Source organism: Ovis aries, chromosome 18 (genome assembly GCF_016772045.2).
Source record: "Ovis aries strain OAR_USU_Benz2616 breed Rambouillet chromosome 18, ARS-UI_Ramb_v3.0, whole genome shotgun sequence".
Classification (NCBI taxonomy): domain Eukaryota; kingdom Metazoa; phylum Chordata; class Mammalia; order Artiodactyla; family Bovidae; genus Ovis; species Ovis aries.
This window is the reverse complement of record NC_056071.1, coordinates 42,915,640-42,929,167: the sequence shown is the minus strand read 5'-3', so window position 1 is coordinate 42,929,167 and position 13,528 is coordinate 42,915,640. Positions and strand designations below refer to the sequence as shown.

General features: G+C 33.2%; 1 protein-coding gene across 3 annotated transcripts in view; it reads left to right on the top strand.

Moving 5' to 3' along the window:
• Positions 1–13,528, top strand: part of BAZ1A (bromodomain adjacent to zinc finger domain 1A) — an 88,970-nt gene that overhangs the window by 36,867 nt on the left and 38,575 nt on the right. For all 3 annotated transcript variants that reach the window (XR_009597101.1, XM_042235681.2, XM_015102005.4), the window contains exons 4-11: positions 1,209–1,352; positions 3,175–3,276; positions 4,797–4,884; positions 7,986–8,120; positions 8,916–9,015; positions 9,749–9,915; positions 11,969–12,064; positions 12,785–12,923. Coding sequence is in view for 2 of the 3 variants with exons in the window: in XM_042235681.2 (XP_042091615.1) it covers positions 1,209–1,352; positions 3,175–3,276; positions 4,797–4,884; positions 7,986–8,120; positions 8,916–9,015; positions 9,749–9,915; positions 11,969–12,064; positions 12,785–12,923 (971 nt within the window). In the remaining variant the exon portion in view is untranslated. The remainder of the gene's footprint in view (positions 1–1,208; positions 1,353–3,174; positions 3,277–4,796; positions 4,885–7,985; positions 8,121–8,915; positions 9,016–9,748; positions 9,916–11,968; positions 12,065–12,784; positions 12,924–13,528) is intronic.

Below are 13,528 nucleotides of genomic sequence, written 5' to 3'. Positions count from 1 at the left end.
CTTAGTTAATACCTTGGATTGCCTGAGACTTGTAGAGGTGCCATAGATAAAATTCCAGAAATGCCGTCTCTTTTTTTTCAGTTAGTGTGTGTTAGTCACTCAGTCAGATTCTGCGACCCCATGGACTGTAGCCCGCCAGGCTCCTCTGTCCATGGGATTTTCCAGACAAGAATACTGGAGTGGATTGCCATTTCCTTCTCCAGGAGATCTTCCCAACCCAAGAATCGAACCCAGGTCTCCTGTACTGTAGGCAGATTCTTTACTCTCTGCACCACCTAAACCTTGCTATTACTTGTGACTTTTGTTTTTTAGCAACTTAAGATATATTTCACATACCATAAAAGACACCCATTTAAAGTGTATAGTTCAGTGTTTTTTTAGTATCTTCATAGAATTGTACAACCATCACTACAAACTAATTTTAGAACATTTTAGAACTCTCCGCAAAGGAAGCCTATACTCACTAGCAATCACTGCTGATTACACTCCTCTTTCACTTTCTCCCTTATTCCCCTTTACCTTCAGGTTCCTTGAAACCACTCATCTACTTTCCCTGTTCTGAATGTTTCATATAAATGGGACCTTTTCAGTCTTTTTTCCTTAATTTACCATAATGTTTTAAAGGTTCATCCATACTATAGCATGCATCAGTATTTCATTCCTATTTTTTGCTGAATAATGTTCAATTGTAGGGCTATACCAAGTTTAAATTACTTATCAATTGAAAATTGGCACAGTAAAAATGAGGAATATTTCAGTTGTGGTGAGTGAGTCTGAAATTGCAGCCCATAAAATCCAGATACATCAGGCAGAGGTAAGGGAAGACAAAATGTTACTATGAGAAAGGTTATGATCAGGAGAATTTCAGAATTTAAAATATTGAATGCTTAACAAAAACTCTCATAATACCAATCTGTATAATGAGATATTATGCAATAATTGATTTTCTAAACTTTAGTGATAAATATAATTGCTAAGAATCTTGATAAACTGACTTTTAAAATAAGTTTGTATTGTTTTAAATTGTAGCTAACCTTTACTTAAATTGGCTGTTTCTTAAATTGATGGTTTTCTTTTGTACTAAATTGGTTATATTAGCCATTGTTTCTGCAAAATTACTTTTTACTTGTTCAAAATAGATTGCTCTGAAATGTTTGATTATAAAATATCAAATGACTTATATTCTTAAATGTCTTCTTTTCTTTCAGATTACAGTGTAGGATTTTGGAAGTCCTTCCTCCGTCACACCAGAATGGTTTTGCTAATGGACATGTCAGCAGTGTAGATGGAGAACCTATTGTCATCAGTGATAGTGATGATTCAGAAACACAAAACAGTTCTTTTCAAAATGGGTAAGCGATTTTTATCAACTTTTTAAATGTATGAATTCTTTGGCTGTCCACATTTTCACTGCCAGGGGCCCAGGTTCAATCCCTGGTTGGGGAACTAAGTTCCCATAAGCCACACACAGCTTAAATAAATAAACAAATGTATATGGTATATATGTATGTATGTCAGATTGAGTACTGGTAACCCATTGAAGTAAGTTTTTCTTCTTTCTAGCCATACACTGGTATATACTGTGCATCTAAACCATATGGTTCAACAACACATGTTAGAGTTTGCAAAGTTGAAGTTTACCTAGTTAATTCTCGTCAGCTATTGAAGATCAATTGAAGCTCACTTCATTCACTTATACATTCCACTTTTGTTTACTTGGAAAAATTCATTCTGTATTTTATTTTTCACTTTATGGTGTATATAGTAAAGAAACTATAACTTTCTGAGCTTTATGTTTCACTTTATAGTGCAGGTAGTAAAGAAACTAACTCTGAAATTCAGTCAGTTGACAGTTTTGGTCAGCTGAGTGTTCCTGGAGAAAGTCATATAATTCCAGATAGATTGACTCTGCAGTGTGTGTACTGTATTCGTATCACTTTGTATCTTACTTTCCTTGCCCAGTGCTTCTCCTTATCATCCTTTCATATCATTTTTTTCTCTGTAACCTCTACTTACATCCCCTTTACATTTACACTGGCATTCTAGAGGCACCTTTTCTAGAATCTAACCATTTCTCTCTACTACCATCTTATTCTGTCCTGCCAACATTTTTTCCCATTTAGTCTATTGCATTGCAGATTTCTGATATCCCTATTTTCACTCTATCCCCCTGTTCACAGCCAAGATGATCCTTCAGAAGTATTAAGTTAAATCATCATCACTCCAGTATTCAGAATCCTCTGGTGTCTTTACTCAGAGTAAAATTAAAGCCCTTCATGGTGACCCCATCATCTGTCCCTGCTTTTACCTCTCTGACTAGACCTTTTTCTTCTCTCTATTTATTCTGCTTCTTGTGCAAACCATGCGTGCTTCTCTGTCAGGACCTTTACACACTCTTTCTCTCTTACTTTAAAAACTCATATCCCCAACGTTTTTCTCATGAGTTGCTCACTCATTTTTTTCAGATCCCTGCTTACATGTCAACTTTTTGGAAGGCCTACCTGGCCCATTTATTAGGGACCATCACCCTACATGAAATAGGAGCCTTTCACTGTGTACTTTATTCCCTCCATAGCAGTTAACCACCTACCCTGTTGTGTATTTTGTTTGTCTCCTCACTGTATTTCTATTTTGCTCACCACTGAATCCTTAATCTTTATGAGTATCTGGCACACTGTAGGCTCTTAACTAGTTAGTGGATGGATGGATGGATGAATGAATGAATGTACCCTCAAAGGGCTGGAAAAATGAGAAATTGGTGGGGGTGGGAATTAAATGTGTAGCCTTTTGCTAGTTCATGAAACAAGGTAAACTATATTATCTCCACTTTTGCTCTTGGACTACATGGCTATGAAGAAGAAAGTAAATCCAACAAGAAGTAAATCCAGAGCTGTTTGTTTGTTTGTAAATTTTTCTAACCTAAACTGGATATTCTGCTTATTTATCTGTAATTTCTTCACTCAAGGAAAACTTATTGAATGACCAATTAAAGTATCTATCTAACAAAATAGCACTTTGTACTATTTTGGCTAATAAAATAGTGAGGCATATTAGTAACATAAAATCATAAGTATGCATTATATTGTTACAGTATGTTTTTCAAAACTAGATTTCATTTAAAATATCTTGTTTCCAAACAAATTATTAACTTATTCGTATCTTTGCTTTTTTTAGAAAGAAAAAAAATGCAATCGATCCCTTATTATTCAAGTACAAGGTGCAACCCACTAAAAAAGAATTGTATGAGTGTGCTATTGTTAAGGCAACACAAATCAGGTAAAATTCTGTATCTTCTCTATGCTGATTTAAAGTAGAATAATTATATTGTTCAGTTTATGGGCTAATGAATAGTATAGTTGAGATGACCAGTGTTTTCCTTATTCATTACTGAGTTTTTTCTTTTTTTTTACTTTTAGCTCAAAATATGTTCTTTATATAATGTAACCCCCTATTTAATATTTTTCACATTTTAATTTAATTTTTGACTTATACTTTTCAATATAATTCTGCTAGATCAGTTACGGTCTTATTAACTCATTTTCTTCTTAACTGGTGAACCAGAGATTATAAGATGGGAAAGTTATGCTTGATAATAGAAGATTTAATTGACTTGCAGCTCTTTGTTAGCATCAAATGATAATACTATTCCTATAATAAAAGAGATAGTAATATTCCTGTAAGGTAGCCTTACCATGATAGAGTAGCTCTGACAAGGAGGACTTCAGAAAAGTGTACTATCTAGTATGGTGGAAGTGTGGCTAGTAATAGTGCAGAACTGAAGTTTTTATTTCAGTTTTATTTAAACAGTGGCTAATAGGTGCCATGTAGAACAATACATTTCTTGAGGACTCGGATATTTAGTTAACAGTCAAAAGATAATTACTCTCAGCTAGTGTATGGTGCTGGGCTCCTTTTTTAGACCTTTTTTTCATGTAGTCCTTCCTATAGTTTAGGAAAAAATACATATTTGGGGAGGGCCACTACTTAAGAACTCCTATATTGTTTGTTTACTCATAGAAACTTTTAGCTTTTTCTTAAAAGGAATACATTAAATTCAATTGAAATATTTGCTTTCTTTCCAGAACCTTTCTAGAAATACTTGTATGTTTATTTTTTGTCTTCTGTGTGTGGTGATGGCACTATTGTGGTTGCTGTTTTTCAACTGGGGCCTAAGGAAAATGAAAAATGGTGTATTTTTAAAGCTTTAATCATTCTAACTCTTTAATTTTAATCTCATGAATTTGCTGGTTGCCATATGAAGTTTAAATACAAAATATTTTATGATTTGATAAAACCCATGTTTACTTCCGTTCACAATATCCATTTGAATGTTGGTTTATGTAGCACTATGTGATACATGGTAGTCTGTGAATTTTGATTATGTTAAGAATTTTAATGGTAATATTTATAGGGATGATCATCTGATTTTATAAAATTTGGTTTATTCTGTGTAGTATATTTTCCTTGAGGTTTATTTGATTTCTAAGTGGTTCCCAAGCAACAAATGCATATACTGTTTTGAAATAGACTTTTATGGTAGATCCACTCAAGTAGATCTTATAACATTCTACATAAATGCTTCTTTACATATAAATATATATATTCTCTCCATCGTTTTTGTTTAATGAAATAGTAATGTAAATACTTCTATATAAGTTTCTTATAACTTATAAATACTATTGGAAAATGTTCTTTTCCTAGGTTTGAAATTTAATTATGGATCTAAAGAGATTATGGAGCTCAGATTGAACTCTTGCATATTAACACTTTCTTCTTTCTCCTCCTTTTCCTTATAGCCGGAGAAAACACCTATTTTCTCGTGATAAACTAAAGCTTTTTCTGAAGCAACACTGTGAACCACAAGAAGGAGTCATTAAAATTAAGGTAGTTACAATAGTGATATTATTTGTTGAAAAGAAGGAAGAAAGATAAAAATGAGTAGTGTTATAAGGTTGTAACATTGCAGAAATGTTACTCCGAAGTTGCTTGAAAATAGCTCTCTTTATCTGGAGCCAGTTTTTAATAATTTTCTTTGTATTCACTGGATTAAATACTGTTTATATGCAATTGCTAGAGATGCTAGATGCCTCAGTTACTTCCACTGTTCTCCTTGTATAAAAAGGTCAACCCCGATTGATGAGAGTAGATGGAAAACTATGGGGGAAATTCCCTAGCAGTACAGTGGTTAGAACTCTGCATTTCCACTACAGGGGGCTCAGGTTCAATCCCTGGTCAGGGAACTAATATCCCACAAGCTGCACGGCCAAAATAAAGGTGAATGGGTAGGGCAATTAGAGCTTTCTAATAGTATAATACTGGCTCAGAAAAACAGATTCAAAGAACAATGCTAAAATAGATCCCCATAGGTAAGAAGATAATATGTATAATAAAAAGAATCTCAGAGACCAGTACTAAGCAGATAGATTATATTTCATTAATAACTATTTAGAGGGAAAAAATCAAGTTTAGAAACCTCATATTGTACAAGTAAAAAGTTAAATGATAAAACTAAAACTAATTTTTTTAAATGAGAAATACTTATATTGGGAGAGAGATTAAGTAAAACAATAGAATGGATTAGAGAAATGTATGCATGTATCAAAAGTCAGTTACTGTATGCCTAAGATTTGTGCATTTCATCATATGTATATATTACATCAAAAGAAAATATATGAAGGAAAAGGGTATTTGAATTTATTTTAAAAATAGTATTTCACATATCTAGAGACAAAGATAAATAGAACTGGGATACTTGGTTAACTACTTGGAAAATAGTTGGGTCTATTTGGAAAAATGTTGGGTCTACCTCAAAAAATAAAAAGGACATAAAATAAATCTTAATGTTATTTATGCTAAAATACTTAGGTGGAGCAATAGAAAAGAAATACCAAAGATGAGATTGATTTGACAATATGAATTTATGTAGGATTAAAAATGTCATGAACAGATTTGAAGGGCAAGTGCTGGAAGAAAGATACTTTCAGTGAATACATTGAGGAGCTCAAATCAATTATAAAACATGAGTACTCCATTAGAAAAATAGACATGATCAAATTTTACAGTGGATGAAATATAAAACTTGAAAACATGTAAGATCATCTGAAAGAATTTTTAAAGTATTTGTCTTGATAAGAGAACATGATTTAAGCATTCTTCTGTCTATAGTATTGAACAGGTGGTCATGTAAAATGATGCTTAAAAAAGTTGATGATTTAGACACTTGTGATAAATGGCTAGAACAGTGCCTGACATTTGATAGACAGTCAATGAATATAGCCGCTTATGTGTATCATAAATAGCCAGTTGGCCAGTTCACCTAATTTTATAAGATTTCTTCCATATCAGCAAACAAAAATAGCCCAAATAAGGAAAAAATGATGACAGACATACGTTTTCACCCAGGAAAATAAAGTCAATAAGTTTGAAAAGTTCAACTTTACTTAATAAATAAATAAAAATTAAGGTTATAGTAAACATTTTTCTCTTATGAGTATAATGAAAGATGGTTAGTGGCTATTCTAGTATACTTGTACACACACACACCCTTAAAACAACCAAGGTTGATGCCAGTATGGTGAAAGATGGTTAGTGAATATTCTAGTATACTTGTACATACACACACACACCCTTAAAACAACTGAGTTTGATACCCAGTATGGTGAATGTAGACTGTTGTTAGGAATACCTGCAAGAAAACAAAGATGTGGGATTTTTTTTATTGTGTGTGTTGGGTGTGTGTGAATAAGGGTACCTTGGCAGTTAATATACTAAAGCCTATTTGATCCTTTTTGGGTATGTGTTTCAGAAGAAACCATCCACTCATACTTAAAGTATTGTTCTCTATGAAGTGAAAGTTGCTGAGTTATGTCTGACTCTGCAACCACGTGGACTTTACAGTTCATGGAATTCTCCAGGCCAGAATGTTGGAGTGGGTAGCTGTTCCCTTCTCCGGGGGATCTTCCCAACCTAGGGATGGAACCCAGTCATGCTCCCATACTGCATGTGGAATATTCACAGGTTATATAAGTGGGACAGTAGACAGCCATCTTAATGGAATTTAATGTGAAATCTTAATGAATTATTCATTTACTGTGTTAGGTATTAAAAGCTATGTTCTACCAAAAGTAAAAATACTATTATAGTAAATTGAATTCCCAGTAGAATCAATCCTATTTTATTAATAACTTAAAATTTTATATCATCACATTTTCTGTATTTCTGTAAATAGCATTTTTTTTGGAGAGGAAGAAAGAAGATAATCTTTGCTGTTAGACCAAAACTTATCTTCAGAATTGCTAATCGAAAATAAGAAGTTTAGAGTTGGACATGGATGAAAGTAGAAGGAAAGAAACTCTTGATTTTAGCAGATATCCAGGAACCACACAACTTACAGTAAAAATGAGGTTGACTTCTATGAACTTAAATTTTGAGTTCAAACTTTATAGAAATTTATCAATATTTCTGCTTTTATCCAGACCAGCTTTAAAATTTGATACATAAAAAACTATTTAAGTTATTATTTCAAAGTGGAGGGGGAAGTCTAAATGTTCAGCAGTTAGGCTAAGAAAAAGTTATTGATTTAATATAGTGGATTTTTAAATATTTAATATATGGATTATTTATTTACTAGAAAGCCTCATACAAAATTAGTCAAAAGCGAACAAAAAAGATTATTGTATAAGTGAAAATTTGAGATAGTTTTAGAATTCAGGAAACTGTTGAAGCATTCTTGAATATTTTATGGTGAAGGAATCCTTCGAATTCTGGTTTTCTTCCTGGTAAAGCTGATTAATTATGTAATTTTTAAAAGGATCAAGAAATAAAATGTATGTTACTATACAATACACATAAAATTCTAATGCTTTTGACCTGGTTTTTAACAGTAATCGTATGACATGTTAGAGCTTATCTCTATATATGATTTACTAATGTGTTATTATTGTGCCCTTTTTTTTAATGTGTCTTCTTTTTTTTTTTTAATGAAGCCATCATCTCTTTCAACATATAAAATAGCAGAACAAGATTTTTCTTACTTCTTCCCTGATGATCCACCCACATTTATCTTCAGTCCCGCTAACAGAAGAAGAGGGAGACCTCCCAAACGAATATCTGTTAGTCAGGTAAATAAGAGAGTAGATAAAAAGTACACAGTAATTCTTAATAAAACTAACCAAAATTAAGAGTAAGGTTTGGCTTGCTTCACCCCTGGGTGCTGTAGGAAGGAACACTTTCCTTCACACAAGAACAGGGTGTACTGTATTTTGACAACTGCTTAGCAGTGAGGCTTGTAGAAGTTTCAGGTGTGAGTTAGACATGAGTCTCATGCCACAGGGGTTTTGTACTGAAATGTAAGCAGTTACTAAAATGTAAAGCAGGATGAAATATAGGGAATAAATTATGGAACTGAAATGTAAAGATCATTTAAAACATAAAATATCACAGTTAAGCAAGCTAGAGACCTTAATCTCCCAAGAAAGAAAGTAAAAATAAACTTGATATCTTTAATATTGACTACAAAAATGTCTCTGACGTATATTTACTCTGCCTCTTTCTTATTTGATGTCTAAGACTCCAGCTAGTTTAAGTTCCCTGAAATATTTTTGTTTTTTTTTTTCTAATGCATATTTTTAAGGCTCCCCTTATGTATTACTGGTTGTTTTTTTCTGGGAGGTTTTTGTACTGATTTGTAGAACTACAGAATTAACTGATATTCTATATGTTACTATGATTAGAGTTATTAAAAGTTCAATTATATTTTAGAATAAAACTTTAGTATAAAGAAAGTATAATTGATGAGGGCTTTAAATTTGTTCATTTTTTAAGTTTAAGAAAAAGGAAACCAGTTTGTAAAAGTTGTGGTTACAACTTTAGTTTCTTGGTTTTTATGTGTGTGTTTTGTTTTTTATTTTTTTTAGGAGGACAGCATTGCCAATAAACAGACTATTGCAGGTTATAGGAACAAAACTACTAAAGAAAGAGACAAACTTTTAAAACAAGAAGAAATGAAATCACTGGGTGAGTTTTAATGTAAAGGATATACCAAAGATTTTGGCAAACAGAAAAGGCTTAATAAATGTCTCCAATTCCTTCACTGTCATTTGTTGTCGGCCCTCTTAATACCTTTTTTTGTCTCAGAAAAGTGTATTTCTCTGTCCCTAGGTAGGGGATGTTTCTAAAATGGCTTATTTCTGGTTTTGTCTGTCTTAAGATTAGTTTTTTCCCTCAGATAACTATTAATTTCTTTGATAAATGAGACCTCTGTTTATCTCTTAAAACAACATTTTAAGGTATAACATATCCTCTGTTAAACTGACCTAATGCTAGATTAAGCACAAGTTGGCAGTTTCTAGCCATTTTTGTTTGATTCCTACAGCCTTATAAAACATTGTTTCCCAAATGTGACTATATACATGAATCACTTGGGAATCTTACTAAAATGAAGATTCTAAATTAGTAGGCCTGGGTGGGAGAAAAGATTCTGCATTTCCAACAAGATGCTACCTTGCTGCTGGTCTTAGGGCCACACTTTGAGTAGCAAGGCTTTCAAAGGCAGGTTTGTGTTTGTCCTATAGCAGTAGTTTGTCTTACACAGAGAGGACTTGCTCGTCCCATTTTAATCACCAGCTGACTCCCTCTGTGAGTGTCTCTTGATCTCACTTAAACCTTAAAATACTTCTGAGGTTCTTTTGTTACATTTAAAAAGTATGTTATTTTCTGTGTACAATTCTAAGTCTGATCTTCTCCACAGCTTTTGAAAAGGCTAAATTAAAAAGAGAAAAAGCAGATGCCCTAGAGGCAAAGAAAAAAGAAAAGGAGGATAAAGAGAAAAAGAGGGAAGAATTAAAGAAAATTGTTGAAGAAGAGAGACTGAAGAAGAAAGAAGAAAAAGAGAGGCTTAAAATAGAAAGAGAAAAGGTATATCCAAGTATATTAGTTATACTCTCCACAAATAGTAAATAGTATTCAACACTTTATATATTTAAATTCATGGTTAATTTTAAAATTCTTTTATCACTTCCATTTACATTTATAGTTGTGCGTAGAGCACTGATAAATGGTATTGGGATATCTCCATTTTCCTTGGAAAATTTAATGAATGATTTAAGATTCAACATGTATGAGTGACTTCATACCTCAGAGCCTCTTCAAAAGTACAATTCTAATGTTGCTTTTCTTCATTGTTTAGACTTCCATATTTAGGGAAATAAAACTTTCAGAAGTAAACTACATTGTTAGAAAAATACAATAAAATGTATGAGGATTAAGAATTAGTGTAGTGTTCTTACTTTCCTTGAAGAATAAAGTATCTTTGTTTCAGCAAATCTTTTATTATCATCTTTAATAGTAGATATTAGAGAATTCTATAGCTGGTTTCTTCTGAAGTCCATCATTGTCATTGGTTTTCTGGATATTCACAAGTACCCTTGGAGAAGGACATGGCAACCCACTCCAGTATTCTTAACTGGAGAATCCCATGGACAGAGGAGCCTAGTGGTCTACACCCCATAGGGTCGCAAGAGTCGGACATGACTTAGCGACTAAACCACCACAAGTACCCTAGGTGATCATGTTTGTTCATTTTAATTGCATGTGTTTCTTGAATTATTTCAGATAGGCCCTTGCATGGAAGTAGGGAGTGTCTGATATGTATTTACTCCAGAAAGTATAGAATACAAGGGAAAAAAATAAAAACCACTTGTAATCTAAATGGTAATATTTAGAAATAGCATTATTACTTTGATTAATTTATTTCTAATCTTTATTGTGGCACTTAAAGAATAAGGTCCAGCATTTATAATTTTGTATATATATATTTTAACATTATTATAAACATTTTGTCCTGCTACTAAATAAGTAATGTGAAATTTTTAGTGACTGCATGTAATATTTAATCAAATAGATACAGGTAACCACTTTACAAATTTTTGCTCATAAACAAGGATACTTTGTTCAAATTTATGAACAAAAGTCTTTCCTGTTTTTAGATTGTGTCTCTGGATTAATTTGTAGAAGTGAAATACTAGGTCAATGGGTAAGAACATGTTAAAAACTTTCTGTACCTGGTGAACATAGGTATTTATTTGTCAAATCTGTTGTACTTATGTATACTCTTAGCAACAGTGAATGAAAATACCCATCTTATTACACCCTACAATGATTATTTGGGCGGAGGGAGGGCTTATTTCAGTGGGCCACTCAAAGCACAGTTAAGTTCTGTAACTATCTAGGTGTTTTCTGTTAAACTTGAGAAGTGTACATCTGTTTACTTTCAGTGTTGCTAAATTTCAAAGAAAGAATATTAACATGCATTAAACATATGTATTATTACATAGTTAACATATTTATTGGAAATAATTATAACAAAATATTTTGTTTATATTCTGCTTTACTAGAGACTTTTTAGGGTCAATATTTATCCTGCAGTTTCAAATACCAGAACCAAGAAGAAAAGTTGTCAAAAGACCAACTGAGCAAAACGTTCACCAATTGCACTCTAATATTGCTGTTACTTACTGTCCCCTCTGTGTGTCTCTAGGCAGTTAATTAGGTTTAAATGAATCTTGAAAACTAATGTATTACAAATATAAGGGGGGTAGTTATTTAGGTACTCTAATAATCTCTTATCTCTTCACTTGAGATCTAATTGATTTAAAGTGGAAAAAGCACTGCTATAGACAAGGTCAGATTGAATTAATATTTATCCAGGAGTTGCTATGTGTCAAACATCTTTCATCTTTGTAGCAGTTCTATCAGATAGGCATTGTTTTGATCAGTGGTTTTAACACTGTTATGTACAGCAGAATCCCCAAAAGAGCTTATTTTAAAACATCAATTGCTGGGTCCCAACCCTAGAGTTCCTAGTTCAAGAGATCTAGGTAGGGCACAAGTATTTATGTTTCCTACTAGCTCTGAGGTGATGCTGATGCTGCCTTATAAATAAGAATTTTTATTATACCTTTCATTTTAGGAAAGAGAGAAGTTGCGTGAAGAAAAGAAAAAGTATATGGAATACTTAAAACAGTGGAGTAAACCCAGAGAAGATATGGAATGTGATGACCTTAAGGTATAAGCACCTTATGTGATTTTCACACACCTGTGTAACAGAGGAGATAGCCAATTAGGCAAATATGTATATTTAGAGTTCCAGGATAGCATTGTTAGTATTTTATAACAAGCTTTGATAATGATTCTTATCCTGTGGAAATAGTTGGTCATCTGTGCTATCCTTGGTAGTCCAGTAACCACTGAAGCCAGGCAAACATTTAATGTGGTTACTGGACAAAGATTCTGCCTGTCTCCAGAAATAACCAAAATATACCAAACTCATTCATCTCGTTTTATATGGAACCATTTCTAAGACAATAGATGGTGGATTAATTTTGTTCCATATCCTAAGGAAAATACCACATTAGAGATCATACTGATATGGCTTATGCCTTGGCCTCAGAATCTAGGTTAGAAGTCGCTCGTAACTGGGAAATGTAGTCAGAAGTATAGCTCAACCTAAAGTTATGCTGTTAGTTGAATGAAAGAAAAAATAATTTAGTAAGTGATTTAGAGACTGTGATTTAGTATAAGATATAAGGTTGAATTAAAGCCACAGCATCTATAATTTTTAAAGTTCTAAAAGTGATTATAATGAACATCCAAGGTTGAGAAATGTGAAATAGTTCTTAGGTAAAGAATATATCATATCTGTCTTTATACAATTTCCTGTACTTGGTTCAAATAGTTATATAAATTGTTTAATTCAAATAGTTACATAAATTGTTTAATCTTGCAGGAACTTCCAGAACCAACTCCAGTGAAAACTAGACTACCTCCTGAAATCTTTGGTGATGCTCTGATGGTTTTGGAGTTCCTTAATGCATTTGGGGAGCTTTTTGATCTTCAAGATGAGTTTCCTGAGGGAGTGACCCTAGGCAAGTGCTATTGCTGTGTGATAGTTCACCCTAAAATTAGTGGTTTAAAAGAACAAATTATTCTCTCTCAAAGTTCTATGGAGTCACTGGACCCAGCTATCCAGGCCTCTGTTGGGGTCCTTCATGTGATTACAGTCACAGTGGCTGGGACTGGAGTCACCTGAAGGCTCACCTGGCTCGATGTTCAAGGTGGCTTCTTCACATGCATGCCTGGAACCTCGGTGTTCCTCCACATGGTGTCCCGCTTCATCAGAGTAGCCTGTACTTCCTGTGTGGCAGCTGAGTGCTCCAAGGGGCTGGAAACAGAAGCTGTCACTTTTCTTAAAGGCCAGGCCTAGAACTGGCAAGCCTTGCTTCTGCCATATTCCATTAGTTAGGCCTGCTGGGATTCAAGGGGGTGAAGGAATAGACCTCATTTCTTGAGGGTGGCATGGTATGTAAGTGCAGGGAAGGGAGGGATTGACAGCCATATTTGAAGATAAATTACTGCCTAACTTTTAACTTGTGATTGCTTCTCCTCTGCACTTACATACTGTTACTTTGTATGTACATCATTCATAAGAGCTAAATTAGTATGAGAAGGGCTTTAGATCCCATTTTAGATT